Source organism: Hordeum vulgare, chromosome 1H, assembly GCF_904849725.1.
Source record: "Hordeum vulgare subsp. vulgare chromosome 1H, MorexV3_pseudomolecules_assembly, whole genome shotgun sequence".
Lineage (NCBI taxonomy): Eukaryota > Viridiplantae > Streptophyta > Magnoliopsida > Poales > Poaceae > Hordeum > Hordeum vulgare.
Genome location: NC_058518.1, coordinates 421,329,086 through 421,342,722, shown reverse-complemented (window position 1 = coordinate 421,342,722; position 13,637 = coordinate 421,329,086). Strand labels below are relative to the sequence as shown.

The 13,637-nt window shown below is 41.7% G+C and overlaps 1 protein-coding gene across 1 annotated transcript; it reads right to left on the bottom strand.

Moving 5' to 3' along the window:
- Positions 1-1,839: 1,839 nt before the first annotated feature.
- LOC123442049 (mitochondrial proton/calcium exchanger protein-like) lies at positions 1,840-12,164 on the bottom strand. The gene is made up of 15 exons (XM_045118169.1): positions 12,018-12,164; positions 9,394-10,063; positions 8,966-9,278; positions 8,486-8,632; positions 8,287-8,375; positions 8,113-8,205; positions 7,267-7,393; positions 6,824-6,888; positions 6,562-6,733; positions 5,105-5,323; positions 4,979-5,026; positions 4,724-4,870; positions 3,226-3,308; positions 2,379-2,494; positions 1,840-2,291 (listed from the first exon to the last, which is right to left on the bottom strand). The coding sequence occupies exons 2-15, from the start codon at positions 9,990-9,992 to the stop codon at positions 2,200-2,202; spliced, it is 2,310 nt and encodes a 769-aa protein (XP_044974104.1). The 5' UTR covers positions 9,993-10,063; positions 12,018-12,164; the 3' UTR covers positions 1,840-2,199.
- Between the last annotated feature and the right edge of the window lie 1,473 nt (positions 12,165-13,637).

Below are 13,637 nucleotides of genomic sequence, written 5' to 3'. Positions count from 1 at the left end.
AGCGCACGCCGACTGCGAACCCGACTACACCAACGACAAACAGCCTGGTGACGCCAATGATGAGCCCGACTACGCCGACGACGACCCCAGCCAATGCCGCGGTAGAGGAGCCGCACCCCGCCGAGTCGGCCGTGTGATCCGTTTTTCCTTTCCTTTTGATCGCCGAACTGTTGGTGTGTTTGATCGCCGAACTGTGGCACTGGTCGCTGACTGAGCGGCGTGTTTCTGGGCAGCGGGAAAAAAGAACTTTAAAAACGTTGGCGTCTGGGGGGCGAAACCTGGGGCGCGGCTCGAAACTCACTCGTCCCCAGGCCGAGAATAGCGTCGACAAAACACCAAAAACGCTATCACCGAGACACACTGAAAGCCAAATGGCTGGAGATGCTCTAAACCTGCTCCAACAACCCACAAGACTCGCGGTTAGCTCCCATGCCAACATGGCGCCAACCACCATTCACATGCTCTCATACTCCATTTTTCTTCTTCTAAAAAGTCACATTTGAATGTTTCAAAACATTCAGATTTTTTGTGTGAATATTCACAAGACATGTGCCTACAAACCATGCAAATTCAAAACAAGCATTAAAAATAAAAATAAAAAGACAACTCCGGATGCTTTGCCTTCTTTTGATATTATTCATGCTGGATTTGCCAGATTTGTCTTCTTTGTTTCTCAACATGAATTTTGAATTTTGGTCTGAAACTTTTAGATGTTAACATTTCTGTGAACATCCACAATTTTTTGCTGATTTTTTAGAAACAATTAAATGTGAGTTTTCAAAAGTTGGAGGTGGGTATGTCAAAGGGTGGCATCACCCCACATCTGCCCCAAGGAAAAAAATAGCGCGCTAAGACGCCGCTATAGCGCGCTAATAGCGTATTTGAAAACTAAATGTTACGCTATGCATATTTCACTCGCTACGGCGCTATTCACGCTAAATACGGCAATTTCGTGCTATAGCGCGTATCGGCGCTATTTTTTCGACGCGGCGCTATTTTTTTTCAAATGAATTTTTCATCAGCCCACTATTCTTTTGGGCTTTCCGGCCCAGTAACCCTAACCAACGGCGATCAAACCTATAGCGACGGCCAGACCTACCGAGCGAACCATAAATCCCTAACCAAACCTACCGAGCGACGGCGGCAACGACGGCCACCGGGGCTTCGCCCGTCTCCTTCAGCCACGGTCGACCACCTCTTGTCGCCTCCTCCGCTCGCAGCCTCCTCTCCTCTTGCCGCCTCTTGCCGCCTCCTTGGTTTTAGCTGCTGAAATCTGTCATTTGTGTTGTTATATGCTGAAATCTGAACAATGTTTTGTGACACGCTATTTTGCAAAATAGCGCGCTATTAGCACGCTATTTCGTTCATAGCGTCTTTTTGAAGGCCGCTATTTTTTTCCTTGATCTGCGCCATCAGTATAGTACTCCCTTCGTTCCTAAATATAAGTCTTTAAAGAGATTTCACCAGTGGACTACATACGGATGTATATAGACATACTTTAGAGTATGGATTCACTCATTTTGCTTCGTATGTAGACTTCTAGTGAAATATCTTAAAAGACTTATATTTAGGAACGGAGGGAGTAGCAACGAAGTAGTAATCACCGTAGCACCTGGGGCATCTGGGCCAGACGTTCATGTCCGCCTCATCCGTGGAGGTCGGAGGAACAGGGGAGTACAAATGGGGACAATGAAGTTGAAAACAAATGGGAACTGACTAGGATCAGGGACAAGAAGATAATGAAGGTACTATGAAAAAGGTGATAACGGCTACCAATAACACACTGATTGTAAAAGCAACAAATAGCACTCATTCGCAAAAGATGTGCTTAACCCACGATTAATCAGAACTTGGAATAGATCTTATAAAATTCTCAGATTGTTGGGTAGAGTGGCGAATCCCGTAACTAACCAAAAACAGTATTTTCTCTCCCATAGCAACCAGTTGAAATCTATGTTGCCGTTTACCTGCGGATCCATGAGGCCGAACCTAACTATATGCAAGTCATCATCTTCACAGTAAATTATCGTTACGAATTACTGGTGGTTCTATCAAAGTCTGCCAAGAGGGACGCAAAAATGGCCGTCTTGCCTTTTGATCTATACATGTAGCACTGCTACGGAGTAACAAAGATACTCCAAAGTTCCTGCCTGAACTGGAACACCCATCTCACAAAGAAGTCGTCAAATGTGTTCCCGACTAATGCCGTGCTTCTTCTTCTTCTTCTTCTTCGTTGTTTTCCTCGGCTTGAGACGCCAGCTTCACGATGTCCTCCACACGGATCTTTCCTTCTGCACACATAAGAAATCGTCAGAAACAGTGAGAAAACCTAGACATGTGGTATCATGAGCAGAAAAGAATGTCACAAGCACAAGGACCTTTGTCTTTAGAAAGCTTGCTGATAAGCTCTTGGACGCCTTCTTTCCCTATGGTGTCCTTGAGATAAGCTGCCGCCGCCGCTACTTCCTCAGGAGTCACTTTGCCATCATGATCCCTGCAAATGAGGTACAGATGATATCAGCATGTTGACAAAACATGCTCCAAGTACAGCCAAACATTTTGGACTATAATAGAATACTATATACTGCATCGAATATCGATCTTCCTTTATCATGTCACATAAGCAACACGGGGGACTCATGGAGTATCTGAGTAACTAAATTGTAGAATGAATCTGAGATAGGAATATTTCTCACATATCTTCCAGAAAACAATCCATATAAATTAGCTCACCAATGACGGTAGTTACTGAGAGAGGTAGAGTTTATTATTCTACCTCTGCCTCTGTTAGTTATTGCTTAAAAGTAGTCAGTTGTATATTGCCAAATCAGCATTTTTCTGAGAAAAGGTAAATCCCTGGATCAGTGTAGGGGCGATAAGTGTCGACATATCTGCATCACAGCAGCATATAAATCACAAGAACATATATCAAAGAATGGCGGTGGACAACAAAACTACCCGATGGACAACTAAACAACCACTTAGGGGTTAGGTGGTACACAGTGATCACAGAAACAGCTCAATTCCTACAGATCGACAGGAAACTCAGTACTACCGAAACAATCGCTTCCAGTTTGATTGGATTGGGTCTTAGCCCTCCCTACCTAAACAAACCCTAATGAAGGTCCAACTCCTAGAGGAAATTCACCAGTAGCACAATGCACTAGCTGACTGGCAAGTGGCATGCAATATGAAATGACTTTGATACACATGCAATCGACGTACCTATCAAGCAGTTGCCAGCGATTTCCGATTTGTGCATCCACATCATCAATCTCCTTTTCTAATCCCTGAAGCATAGCATCAACCTAAAACAGAGCAAAAAGTATATGTCAGCAACTAACCCATAAATTATTCAATAACAATGTATAGATGACCAACATCAATGGTAGCTCCACCAAAGAAATCTCTCCAACTAACAGACTTGGGGGATGGCGAATGTAGGCATAGATATCAGTCATAAAGCCACATGGTGTAACTTTTTTAACAAGAGCAACCAGGACCCTTACACTTCTAATGCTGACATGCTATACTTCAATTGTTCTTTTTTTAGGCTAAAGAGAGAATTTGCTGCATTAAGAAAGGATTGTTACAATCATTTTGACATAAAGAACACAAGGAGGAGCTTGTGCCAGCGACCAATCATAATTGCCTGGAGCTAACTTGTGAGCAACTCTCAATCGTATACTTCAATGTAAACTACTCCCTCCGTTCCTAAATATAAGGTGTATTATTTTTTCAAAAAGTCAAACTTCTCTAACTTTGACCAAGTCTATTGATGAAAATATCAATGTTTAGAATACTAAATCATTATCACTAGATTAACCATGAAATATATTTTTATATTTTGTATTTATAGTATGGTAAATGTTTATATATTTTTCTATAAAGTTGGTCAAACATAGACATCCTTTGACTTTTTGAAAAACTAATACACCTTATATTAAGAAACGGAGGGAGTAACACAGTAACCTTGTAGTATAACTCTGTTGATGCTAGTTCAGCATTTCGTACCAAATGAACACGTAAAATAAAGGTGAAATTCAATCAAGCACGTGTCAACAGTATATGCAGGCCAGGACTAATTAAGGATGCAGTTTATGATGAAGAGATCCATTCATACTGTCTAATTTAGGATACAGTTTATGATGAAGAGATCCGTTTGTTATGTTTATTATCTCCAATTAACAACGGAATCAAACCAAACTAGGTCTAGTAGACTACTAGAGCGAAAACTGGTACCACATACTGTCACCGGGTTACCGGAACAACTGGGTATAAGGCCGAATACAAGGCCAGTTAACCCATATACTCACTCCAAAGTAGGAACCAATGGGTAACAGTTAAGCTTGTACCACCTCTGTGCACTAATATAAGACGTTTTTGCAGTTCAAATAAAACATCCTACATTAGTTTACAGAGTGAGTATCACATAAATTGCCAACAGCACGCAATCAAACAATGCTTATTTCTACAACTGTTGAGAAAAGTATTTAAGATGTTACCATACCCTAAGAACGAAGGAAAAGAAGTAAATCATTATCTGACAAAATTGTGCCCAATTAATTTAACTGTTTCTGCATCTCAAGCTAGTCATCGGTAGCCAACAGGAGTCAGGGAAAAAGCAATTACCTTAAACAGCGAACCAAAGCAAATATATCGTGTACCAATAGAACCAGAATGTTACAAGCTTTGACTTTTCAAGCATGGAAGAAATACATACCTTGTCAATCAGCGCCGACGAGACCTTTTCCTCTGAAGCAACCTCTGTGGTGTCGTCTGACTCCCCTCTAACAGCCATATATGCCTTCTTAGCTTCTTCTGCCCCCTCTGTGTCTTCTCTTTCAAGCATGGAGTTATATAGTTTTATCTGCATTCCTCAAAAATTAAGTCCTACTGAGCCTCCACAGTAAAACAGTTCATAAATTGCTATATGGTATATGTCACTCTGACCCCACTTCAAAAATTCACATCGTACCTCCTTGTTGACAAGGCTCAGGAACTCTTGACGCTCCTTGCTAACAGACTGCAATGTAAGTAATTATGCACTATCACTAAGAGTCCGCAAAGTACTGGCAGAAATACAGATTGACTAGGATCATACCGATGCAGATGCCAGCACAGCCAATGCTTGACTGATATTACAGAGCTGTTCCTTGTCATGTCGTTTTGCGTCAGTCAGTTCTTCTTCTTCCCTAGCAGTAGGCTCAGTCATTTCCTTTAAAGCCAAATCTTCTTCAGCAGCCTCCTGTTCTGTGAGATTTGCCTTTTCTTCCTTCTTTTGTTTTGCCTTCTCTTCTTTCTCTTTCTTCTTCTCTTCCTCCTGAATATTTTCATACAAAGCATTAAAATAACTGATTACATGGTCAGTAGCAGCATTACGCTAAAGTTAAAATAAACAGGTAACAGCTGAGTGTTAGCAGCAATACAGCACTATGCCGAAAATAATATACTTGGGTAAGAGTGTTATGCTAAAACAATGGCTTGTTTATATTATGCAAAGCTGGTCGGGCGGTGCTTTCACGGCTTTGATGCCCACCCTTTCTCAATTCACATAGTTGCCCATGCATATTTTTTAATGCTTTAAATTGCTCCATTGCTTGAAAACAGGTCATATGGCTACTGTCTGAGAAACTAGTGATGATTATTAAATTAGCATAATAGAATAATCAGCAGAAATTAAGCAATTCTCTTTAAATCAGTAGAATCTGAATCATCACAATCTTACACACCCAACGTTAGATCAGCATATAAACAAGCTCTCAGAACCTTCGGTGCATCTTAGACATTCTCACACACAGCCACAGCTCTCACTGCTAGTTTGCCAAATGACCGTACAGCTCCATAACAGCTTTTCCAGCACAGCCCAACCACAGCTGCTTTTAGACAAGCCCCAGCCCAATCGAACAGGACACATCTTTTCTCATAAGGTGTGTATCTAGAAGTTGTTCATATGATATGATATGTTGACAGTTGACACTACACTACATGGCCTTAAGTAACAAATAAAGGCATATCAAGAGTTCAGACAAAATTTTACTTCCACAATGACATTTTAGTTATATGCCCTTTCTACTAGACATAATCTACTTTTACCATGGAATAGCACATGCTTTTTAAATATTAATACATATATTGCATACAAGGAGGACATGAATAGGCAAGACTCTTGAGGTTCAATTACAAGAAGAAGGGCATGACAGGATATTAGACACATTCCAAAATCTGAAGCAGTGCAGGGTACATATGTTACCATGGGGTGTCAGGAAAAAAAAGGACATCAGGTAAATGAGTGTCTGAATTAACAACAGATAAACAAGCTAATAAAATAAGGAGCCAGTACGTGCCCGCTCCGCTAAAAATACAAATATGAAGGCCGGGTTGAAAGAGAGCATTCATGTGTTAGCTTATCACACGTACTACCAGTGTGGGTTTCATACTTATGCCAAGTATCATGGTTGCATACTTGCATTGACAAACGACGTAAAGTAGTACGCAATTTTTTAGTATGGATAACCTATACATAAAAAAACAATACAATCAATCTTATATGTTACACACCTTGATAAGTTCTTCCTGCATCTCAAGGAATTCCAGTTTTCTCCTCCTCTCAGAAACTGAATCTTCAGATGGCAATACTGTCCCAATTGTATCCACAACTTCATCTGGCAAAGAAGACAATGTTGCTACAACAGCATCCTCGGGTTTCATTCTCCCAGCCAGGGTAAAAGCTCTGACGGCATTAGCAAAGATGAATAAGGGCGCAAGTCCTAACAGAGCTGTTCTAGCCACTAGCCAATGGGAAATACATAATCAAATTTACCTTGAAAGTATGAGAAGAGAAGATGGCACAGCATGATTAAGTGACAGGTCCAGCCAGTCTCGTAGCTGGGCAGAAAATAAAATTGCAAGGAATTACTACCAAAGTTTAATATCCATTTACAAGGTAGCAGATTAAAAAATTGAACACACAGAAGTTGTGGTGAAAGGCAGTGCAATCCAACTTCAGATATGCTTAATTCTAAGTGGAAGCTGAGGTAATGGATGTTGTTTTCCTTCAACAGTGCAACAGGATAAACTAATATAATGGCAGCAAGAAAAATGAAAACAAATAAATAAACTATAATACACCAAGAACATGGTAACTACTAGGATAATAGGTCATCATGGCACTGAATAGCACATTGATGTACAGTCTGAAAAAGCTACAAAACAAACAGGTATTCTCTTGAAATTGTGAGTATCGCAGGAATGATGCTGGTAAACCTGTTTACGCATTTCTTCTGTTGACCGCAGACCAAGGTGACCGCGATCACGGCAAGCTTGCCGGAGCTCCTCTTCAGAAAGAGAATCAACACCCTCAGCTTGAATCATTTTATCATCATTCTTAATGCTGCATACGTGAGAGTATCATTAGCAAGAAATGAACAGATATTTTACATTTTTACACCACAATTCTAAACATAAATGCCAGATTGCATTGAAATAAATGTCAAAAACAGTAAGACAAAGGGAAAATCCAGTAAATGATAAGTTATCAGGACCATCTTATAATTACAGTAAATAAACATATATGCTGAACGTTATGTACAGTTTGAGTCAAGAACATGTTAGATCTATTCAAATGCAGACTCAATTGTAGATAAATTTGACATGGTCTCTGATGTCTACTAAGCTTCCACGTTCAGCAAACTACTATGTGTTTTCTCTTCGTGTATGAATTAACATAAAGTGCTCCAAAATATCCGCTGAATAACTTCATTTATTTTACTAGGAGAAGTCATATACACAATTTACCCTTTTGGTGATCATGTCATAATACATACTGCTATGTATTACAAGATTAGATCACCCACTTGAAATTCTAATCTGAATGATTGTTTGGTAAGCTCTGAAAAATGATAACAGAATTACAGAACCTAATGTCTCCATCATGGGCTTATCACCAAAATTGGTGGTTCCGGGTATATACGCATAACACAAAATAGTGCTTAAGGGCAACAGATCCAAGCTAACTAACACTCCAGTTATAAGTTTCATATTTGCATACATGTTCACTTCTACTTCACAAATTGCAGAGTGTATCTTTTACTTTTCTCTATAAATACTTACTCGCGTAGTTTTTTGCGAAGCATGAACCTCAAGTAATGATCCGTGCCAAAAGGTCGAATACCCATATATTTGCACATATTTACCAAGCGTGCTCTGCAGAAAAACATTGGTCAGCTCTGGTACAGTGTTGATCCTGAACTTACAAGGGTGTACAATACTGAAATGATGGGTAACCTGCTCATGTTATCCAAGGTCAATTCATCATTAAAAAGCTTCGCGAAGCTCAAGATTTCATCATTGGATACACGTTCACCTTTCCTAACCTGATTGCAGTTTACTTTAATGTAAATTATCCAACAAAATATAAGGATATTCATAATATACATTTAAAAGGATTTGGCACTCTGAATTACAGAAGAGCTGGTAGCAATACCTTGTTTAAAAATTCGTCCAGATCTTCAGCTGTCTGTTTTGTTTCTCCACTACGTGATGTTTGAACTTCCTTTGCCATTTCTTTTGCAGTATCTTGTAGAAACTTTGCATACTCCATCCTTGCTTTCAGTTTCCTTTTCAACGCTTCCTGCACATGAAAGTGGGCTACATTCATGAGACAATCAATATGCAAAGTAGTTATGTTGGTAGTTCCTATACAAATGGAACTACGAGGACGATTCAAATGTGATACACTAAATCTGCCGTATCAGCAGAAATGGACTACAACAGGGTAAGAAGCCATGGAATCATAATGATACTGCACTGCACATCTACCGGCGAGAGAACAGGGCAAAGAACTTGTGTGTCATAGGTTCTGACATGCATACACTATTAGTAGCATGACAGCATGCTGAAAAACATTAATGAACGGTATAATCATACCAAGACATTTAGTAATTCAAGTGGTTACATCACAAACCTCTTCTTTCATCTTGTCTTGGAAAGTTGATGGCAGCATATTTGGAAACAACTTAAGAAACACTGGTAGTAGGAATTCCATGAATGGGACAACAATGAACACAGCAACAGGTACCAGCCTGAAGATATCTGCTGTTGTACGGGTGAGCTGTTGCCTCTCTCTTCTTGAGAGGCTCTTTCCACCAGCAAGTTTCACCAGCAATCTTGATGAAATCCTAACATCTGCCCAGAGTAGCTTTGTTCCTAGCCAGTAATGCTGCAGTGTGGAAATAAATTCATCTTTCCCATGCTTCAGTTTTGCAGCCCAATCAGCTCTGCACAAACAAACAAAACAAGGTAAAATCATGTGTTAAGAGTAAAGGAAATGGGGCAGCAAAGAAATATCTTGTCTTAAGATATACGTTTGAGACAAATACAAAGAATTTAGACCTGCTCATTGAAGCAACAGCTCGAAGAGCCGGACCAATACCCAGAAGCCTTGCCCAGAACTTCTTTACGATTGACTGGTCAGCCTTTAGCGAATCTTGCACCTGCTTAGCTTTGGCTTTAGCTTTTGCCGTGCTTAGCCCTTCCACAGCCTGATCACATTCTTCTGGGGATGCCTCTTTTTTCCTTTTATTCTGGTTTTGATCATCACCCTGTTCTTCAATATCCAATTTAGGTTGCCCAGCAGTTGCAGTTGATGCTTTGCGAACTGACTGCAACAAACCTCTAGCTCCCAAAGGCAATGTGAATTCATTCCTTCCAATTCCATAACCATAGTGAGAAATCACGTGAGCTGGACGTCGCAGAAGCCCGTTATCAGGACCTAGCAGACCCCCCTTTGTAAAATTGACACTATATTGCTCCTTCTCCTTCTCAGACTTCGAGTCCCCTAAGCTTTGCTCAAGAAATTGTTGTGCTATTCTTGGCTCAGGCTTAAAACCAAATGTTCCATGGAGGAATGAAGAGGAGGAAGACGAGAGGATAGGTGCGTTAACATGATCCAAGAGATACTTTCTTCTCCTAATGATTGCCCTTGATGCCATGATTGGTTGCTACTCACCTTCCCAATGTGGAGGCCAAGGTCATGTCTTTTCAGATGGAGCCCTGAAGTGATCTGATTTGACCATAAGCAGAAATGCACATTGACAAATAAAGGGGGTTAGTAAGAAGACATAACAAAGAAGCAATGTATGTAGAGAAAATAATATTCAACAACCACAATATTGAAACACACCACAGACCCACAGGCACTATTTCATTTCAAGGCATCTTAGATAGTGGCTCTGACCTAACCAAAAAACAGTCAGTTCTCGAGAATTTCCTCAAATCTGATGTTCGAGACATTCCAGTACAGTGACATAGAATCCTAAATGAATAGCAAATAACAGTAATAGCGTGATCATCCAAAGTGAGTATGGCCGAGCTGTAAGAGAATCAACTCTGATCCCAAGTCTCCAAGCAAGCTTGGCATTAGTCCAATGAATAATCAGCAGAACAAATAAGCCTAGCAAGTTTGCTAGCTGCAAAAGGACCATGAATATAAAGCAACGAGAGTTTACTTCAACAAATTTGCTATCAGCAGCAGTTCACTTAAAGCAACGGGCTCAGCAGTATAATAGCAACAGGTGGAGTCCACACAAAAAAACCTGAAACATACCTTTGCTGTTCGTGTTAGGTTTAGGTTCAATGAATTAATAATGGCAGAATATGATGTGGTGTGTAAATTGAGTAGATGTGGCTTGCAATGCCAAAACCTATGGTTGTACCAGGGTCATGGTAACTAGTTCCTCGACAGAGCTATGAAGGTTGTGCTGCGGCAATAATCAATCGAGGAAAAGGTGACAATATAAGAAATAGGCAATTTGTATCCTAATTGGAGTGGTTACGAAGCGTAGGTTTGGAATCCTACATGTCTCTCCAAATTATTGCACAATAGGTGAATGGGTAGTTCTGGCCCTTCTAAAAATCATGGCCATGTAAGCACATATATTTGCCATGACACACTGCAGCCCATACTATCAACATTTTGGGTCCAGCCAAAGTCATCCATCTATCCAAAATTAAGGCATGTGAACCACAAGTAAATGCTTCTGCTGCTACTTAAATGGTTGAATTCATGGAAGTGAACCCAGCCCATGACATGAAAAGGCTGCCATATCATAACGATGCTCCTCCAGTATCATGTGATCACTGACCATTTGACCCTACACCTAATGCTCTGCAACAGATGCTGTGCTAACATATACCCAATCATCGGATTGCAAAGTTAAATGGCAACAGGAAGCACCAATATTTAATGTAAACATCATTTGCACCTCACAATAGTTTGGCAAGAAAGATGTGGACTCAGACCATTTATGCCAACCGTGCAAAGACCAAATAATTCACACTGCTATATCAAATTCAACATGGCATCGAATATTTCAACCAAGAAAACCAATCTTAGGACGATTACAGCTAGTAAGGTGCATGAGAAACAGCATTCCACATTTCCCATACCAATAAAACCACCATAGGCCAACAATTAAGGAGGTGCATTAGGTTTACCATAGCATCATACATAACGTACAACTGAAATTACCAACAGAAGACATCATCCTAGGCCATTTTAACAAGCAAAGAGGTGCATCCGTGTTAACATGGCAAAAAAAAAATCACATAGCATCATTTTCAGTCGTGGCCTAAGCATAAATAAATCACACAAGCAGTCCAAAACAGAAGCCGTCACGAGAAAATAATCATGGGCAAGCCGAGCAAGCAAGCAAACCGAGCATCATAGTAAGAACTAGGCATCTGTAAGAATCACACCCGCGCGGGCAAGTTCACGAACATCGCCAAAACCCTACACCTCCAACAGTCCGCGTCGCAGATTTTACCCTCGCAGGCATGGGTACGAGCACGGCCCAAACCCTGGCGTCCAAACCCCCACAAATCAGCGGTCGAAGTAACTGCGGCGTCTCAGATTGGTCGCACAAATTTGAAGAAAACAAAGGCGAAACGCGACCATAAATGGAATCATGGAGAGGAGGATGGAAGGGGAAGGAGGGGGCGGAGAGGAGGTCCTTTACCTCCACGGACAAAGAGCAGCTCCGGACCGCCGTCCGCCGGTGCTACAGTACCTACCTGAGCCTGCGTCCTTGGGGAGCAGAGGGGAAGGGAGGAAAGGGGCCGGGAGTTCGCACGAAAGAGATGTGAGAGACAGCGGCGGCGGAAATGAGTGGAATGGATCGGGGAAAATGTGCTGTTGCCCCGTGCAGGCCTGGTTGCATCGTACGGGCCCGACCATACATGGCCAAACGGGCCTGGCCCGGCACGGCCCAGCACGGCCCGCCAGAATCGTGTCTGACACGGCACGGTCCGTCGAGGCACGTTTATTAAAGAAGTTGTGTCGTGCCGAGCCACGTGTCCGGGGTCCAGGCCCAAGCACGGCACGGGGCTATGCAGGTCGGCCCGTCGGCATGCCACGTCCGCTGGCCTGTTAGGATTTTAGTATTTTAGGCCGTTATTTGGGCCGATTTCAGCCTGTTCGGCTATTATTTGGACCGATTTTGACATGTTGGGCTGTTTTTTGTGTTAAAGCCTGTTTGGACTGCTCTGCTCCTTAAAATTCAGCTTTGTTTCAGAAAAGACAAGTCAAACGGGTAGCTTCACGATATGTTGATGTGTAAAAAAACTAGAATCTGGAGTACAACTTCAAAGTTTTTATGAAGCTCCTGAGAGGGTGCTCCAAAAAACTCTAGAAGCTGGAGTTGAGGAGAAATTGTCCACCACTGCCACCAGTAAGTGAATACTCCTTCATTTCTTTTCCATCAACTAATCAAATAGATTCTTTTCACCAGTTTTTTTATTCTTGAAGCTCGAGCTAGATGGAAGCCAAACACTCTCTTGATAGTGTTGTAGCTTCTGTATGAAACTGCTCCAAAGTGAATTTCATGAAGTGAAGCTGATTTTAGTGAATTAAAGCAGTCCCAAACAGGGCCTTAATTTTAACCTATTGGGTTTTTTTATCTTATATATATATAAATAAAAACAAAAAATAAAAACGGTAAACGGGTCGTGACGTGTCGGCCCGCATGCCCAGCCTCTAGGCCCAGGCACGGTCCGAGGCGTGCTTCATGTCGGGCCCGAGCACGATTAGCCCGTGTCGGACTGGGCCCATGTCGTGCCAGGCACGCGGCCTGTCGGGTCGGCCCGGTTACACGACCCGTTTTGGCTAGATCTGGGCCCCACTGAGTGGAAACGAGCGGTTTGTCCTTGGCCTAGCCCAAGTAGCAGCGCAACAGAAAACAAGACCACTCTAAATCATTAAAAGAAACTAATAGAACACATATGCGTTACTATGGGATACCTATGCGTTGCTATGGGCTGCTACGGATAACAATGCATATAAATAAATCAGAGAAATAACTAAAATTGTCTTCAAAATCAAAGCTTTTTTTCTCATACATCCGAAAGTGTTCGGACATCAAACGGGCGCCTAGTATGTTCTTCAAAATTCAACAGTCTAGACAATCCGGGTTTCCCAAATCTTGCGCACATGTGAGGAAGAAATGTGGTTGTCCGAACTATTCATGATGTTATCTCCAACACACGGTCCCAGTGCAAAACCCAACCCCCATTATGTACCCTCTCCTTTTCGCGTCGAACCCTCCCTTTTTCGCTCGGTTTTCCATCGTAGCGGGACATTT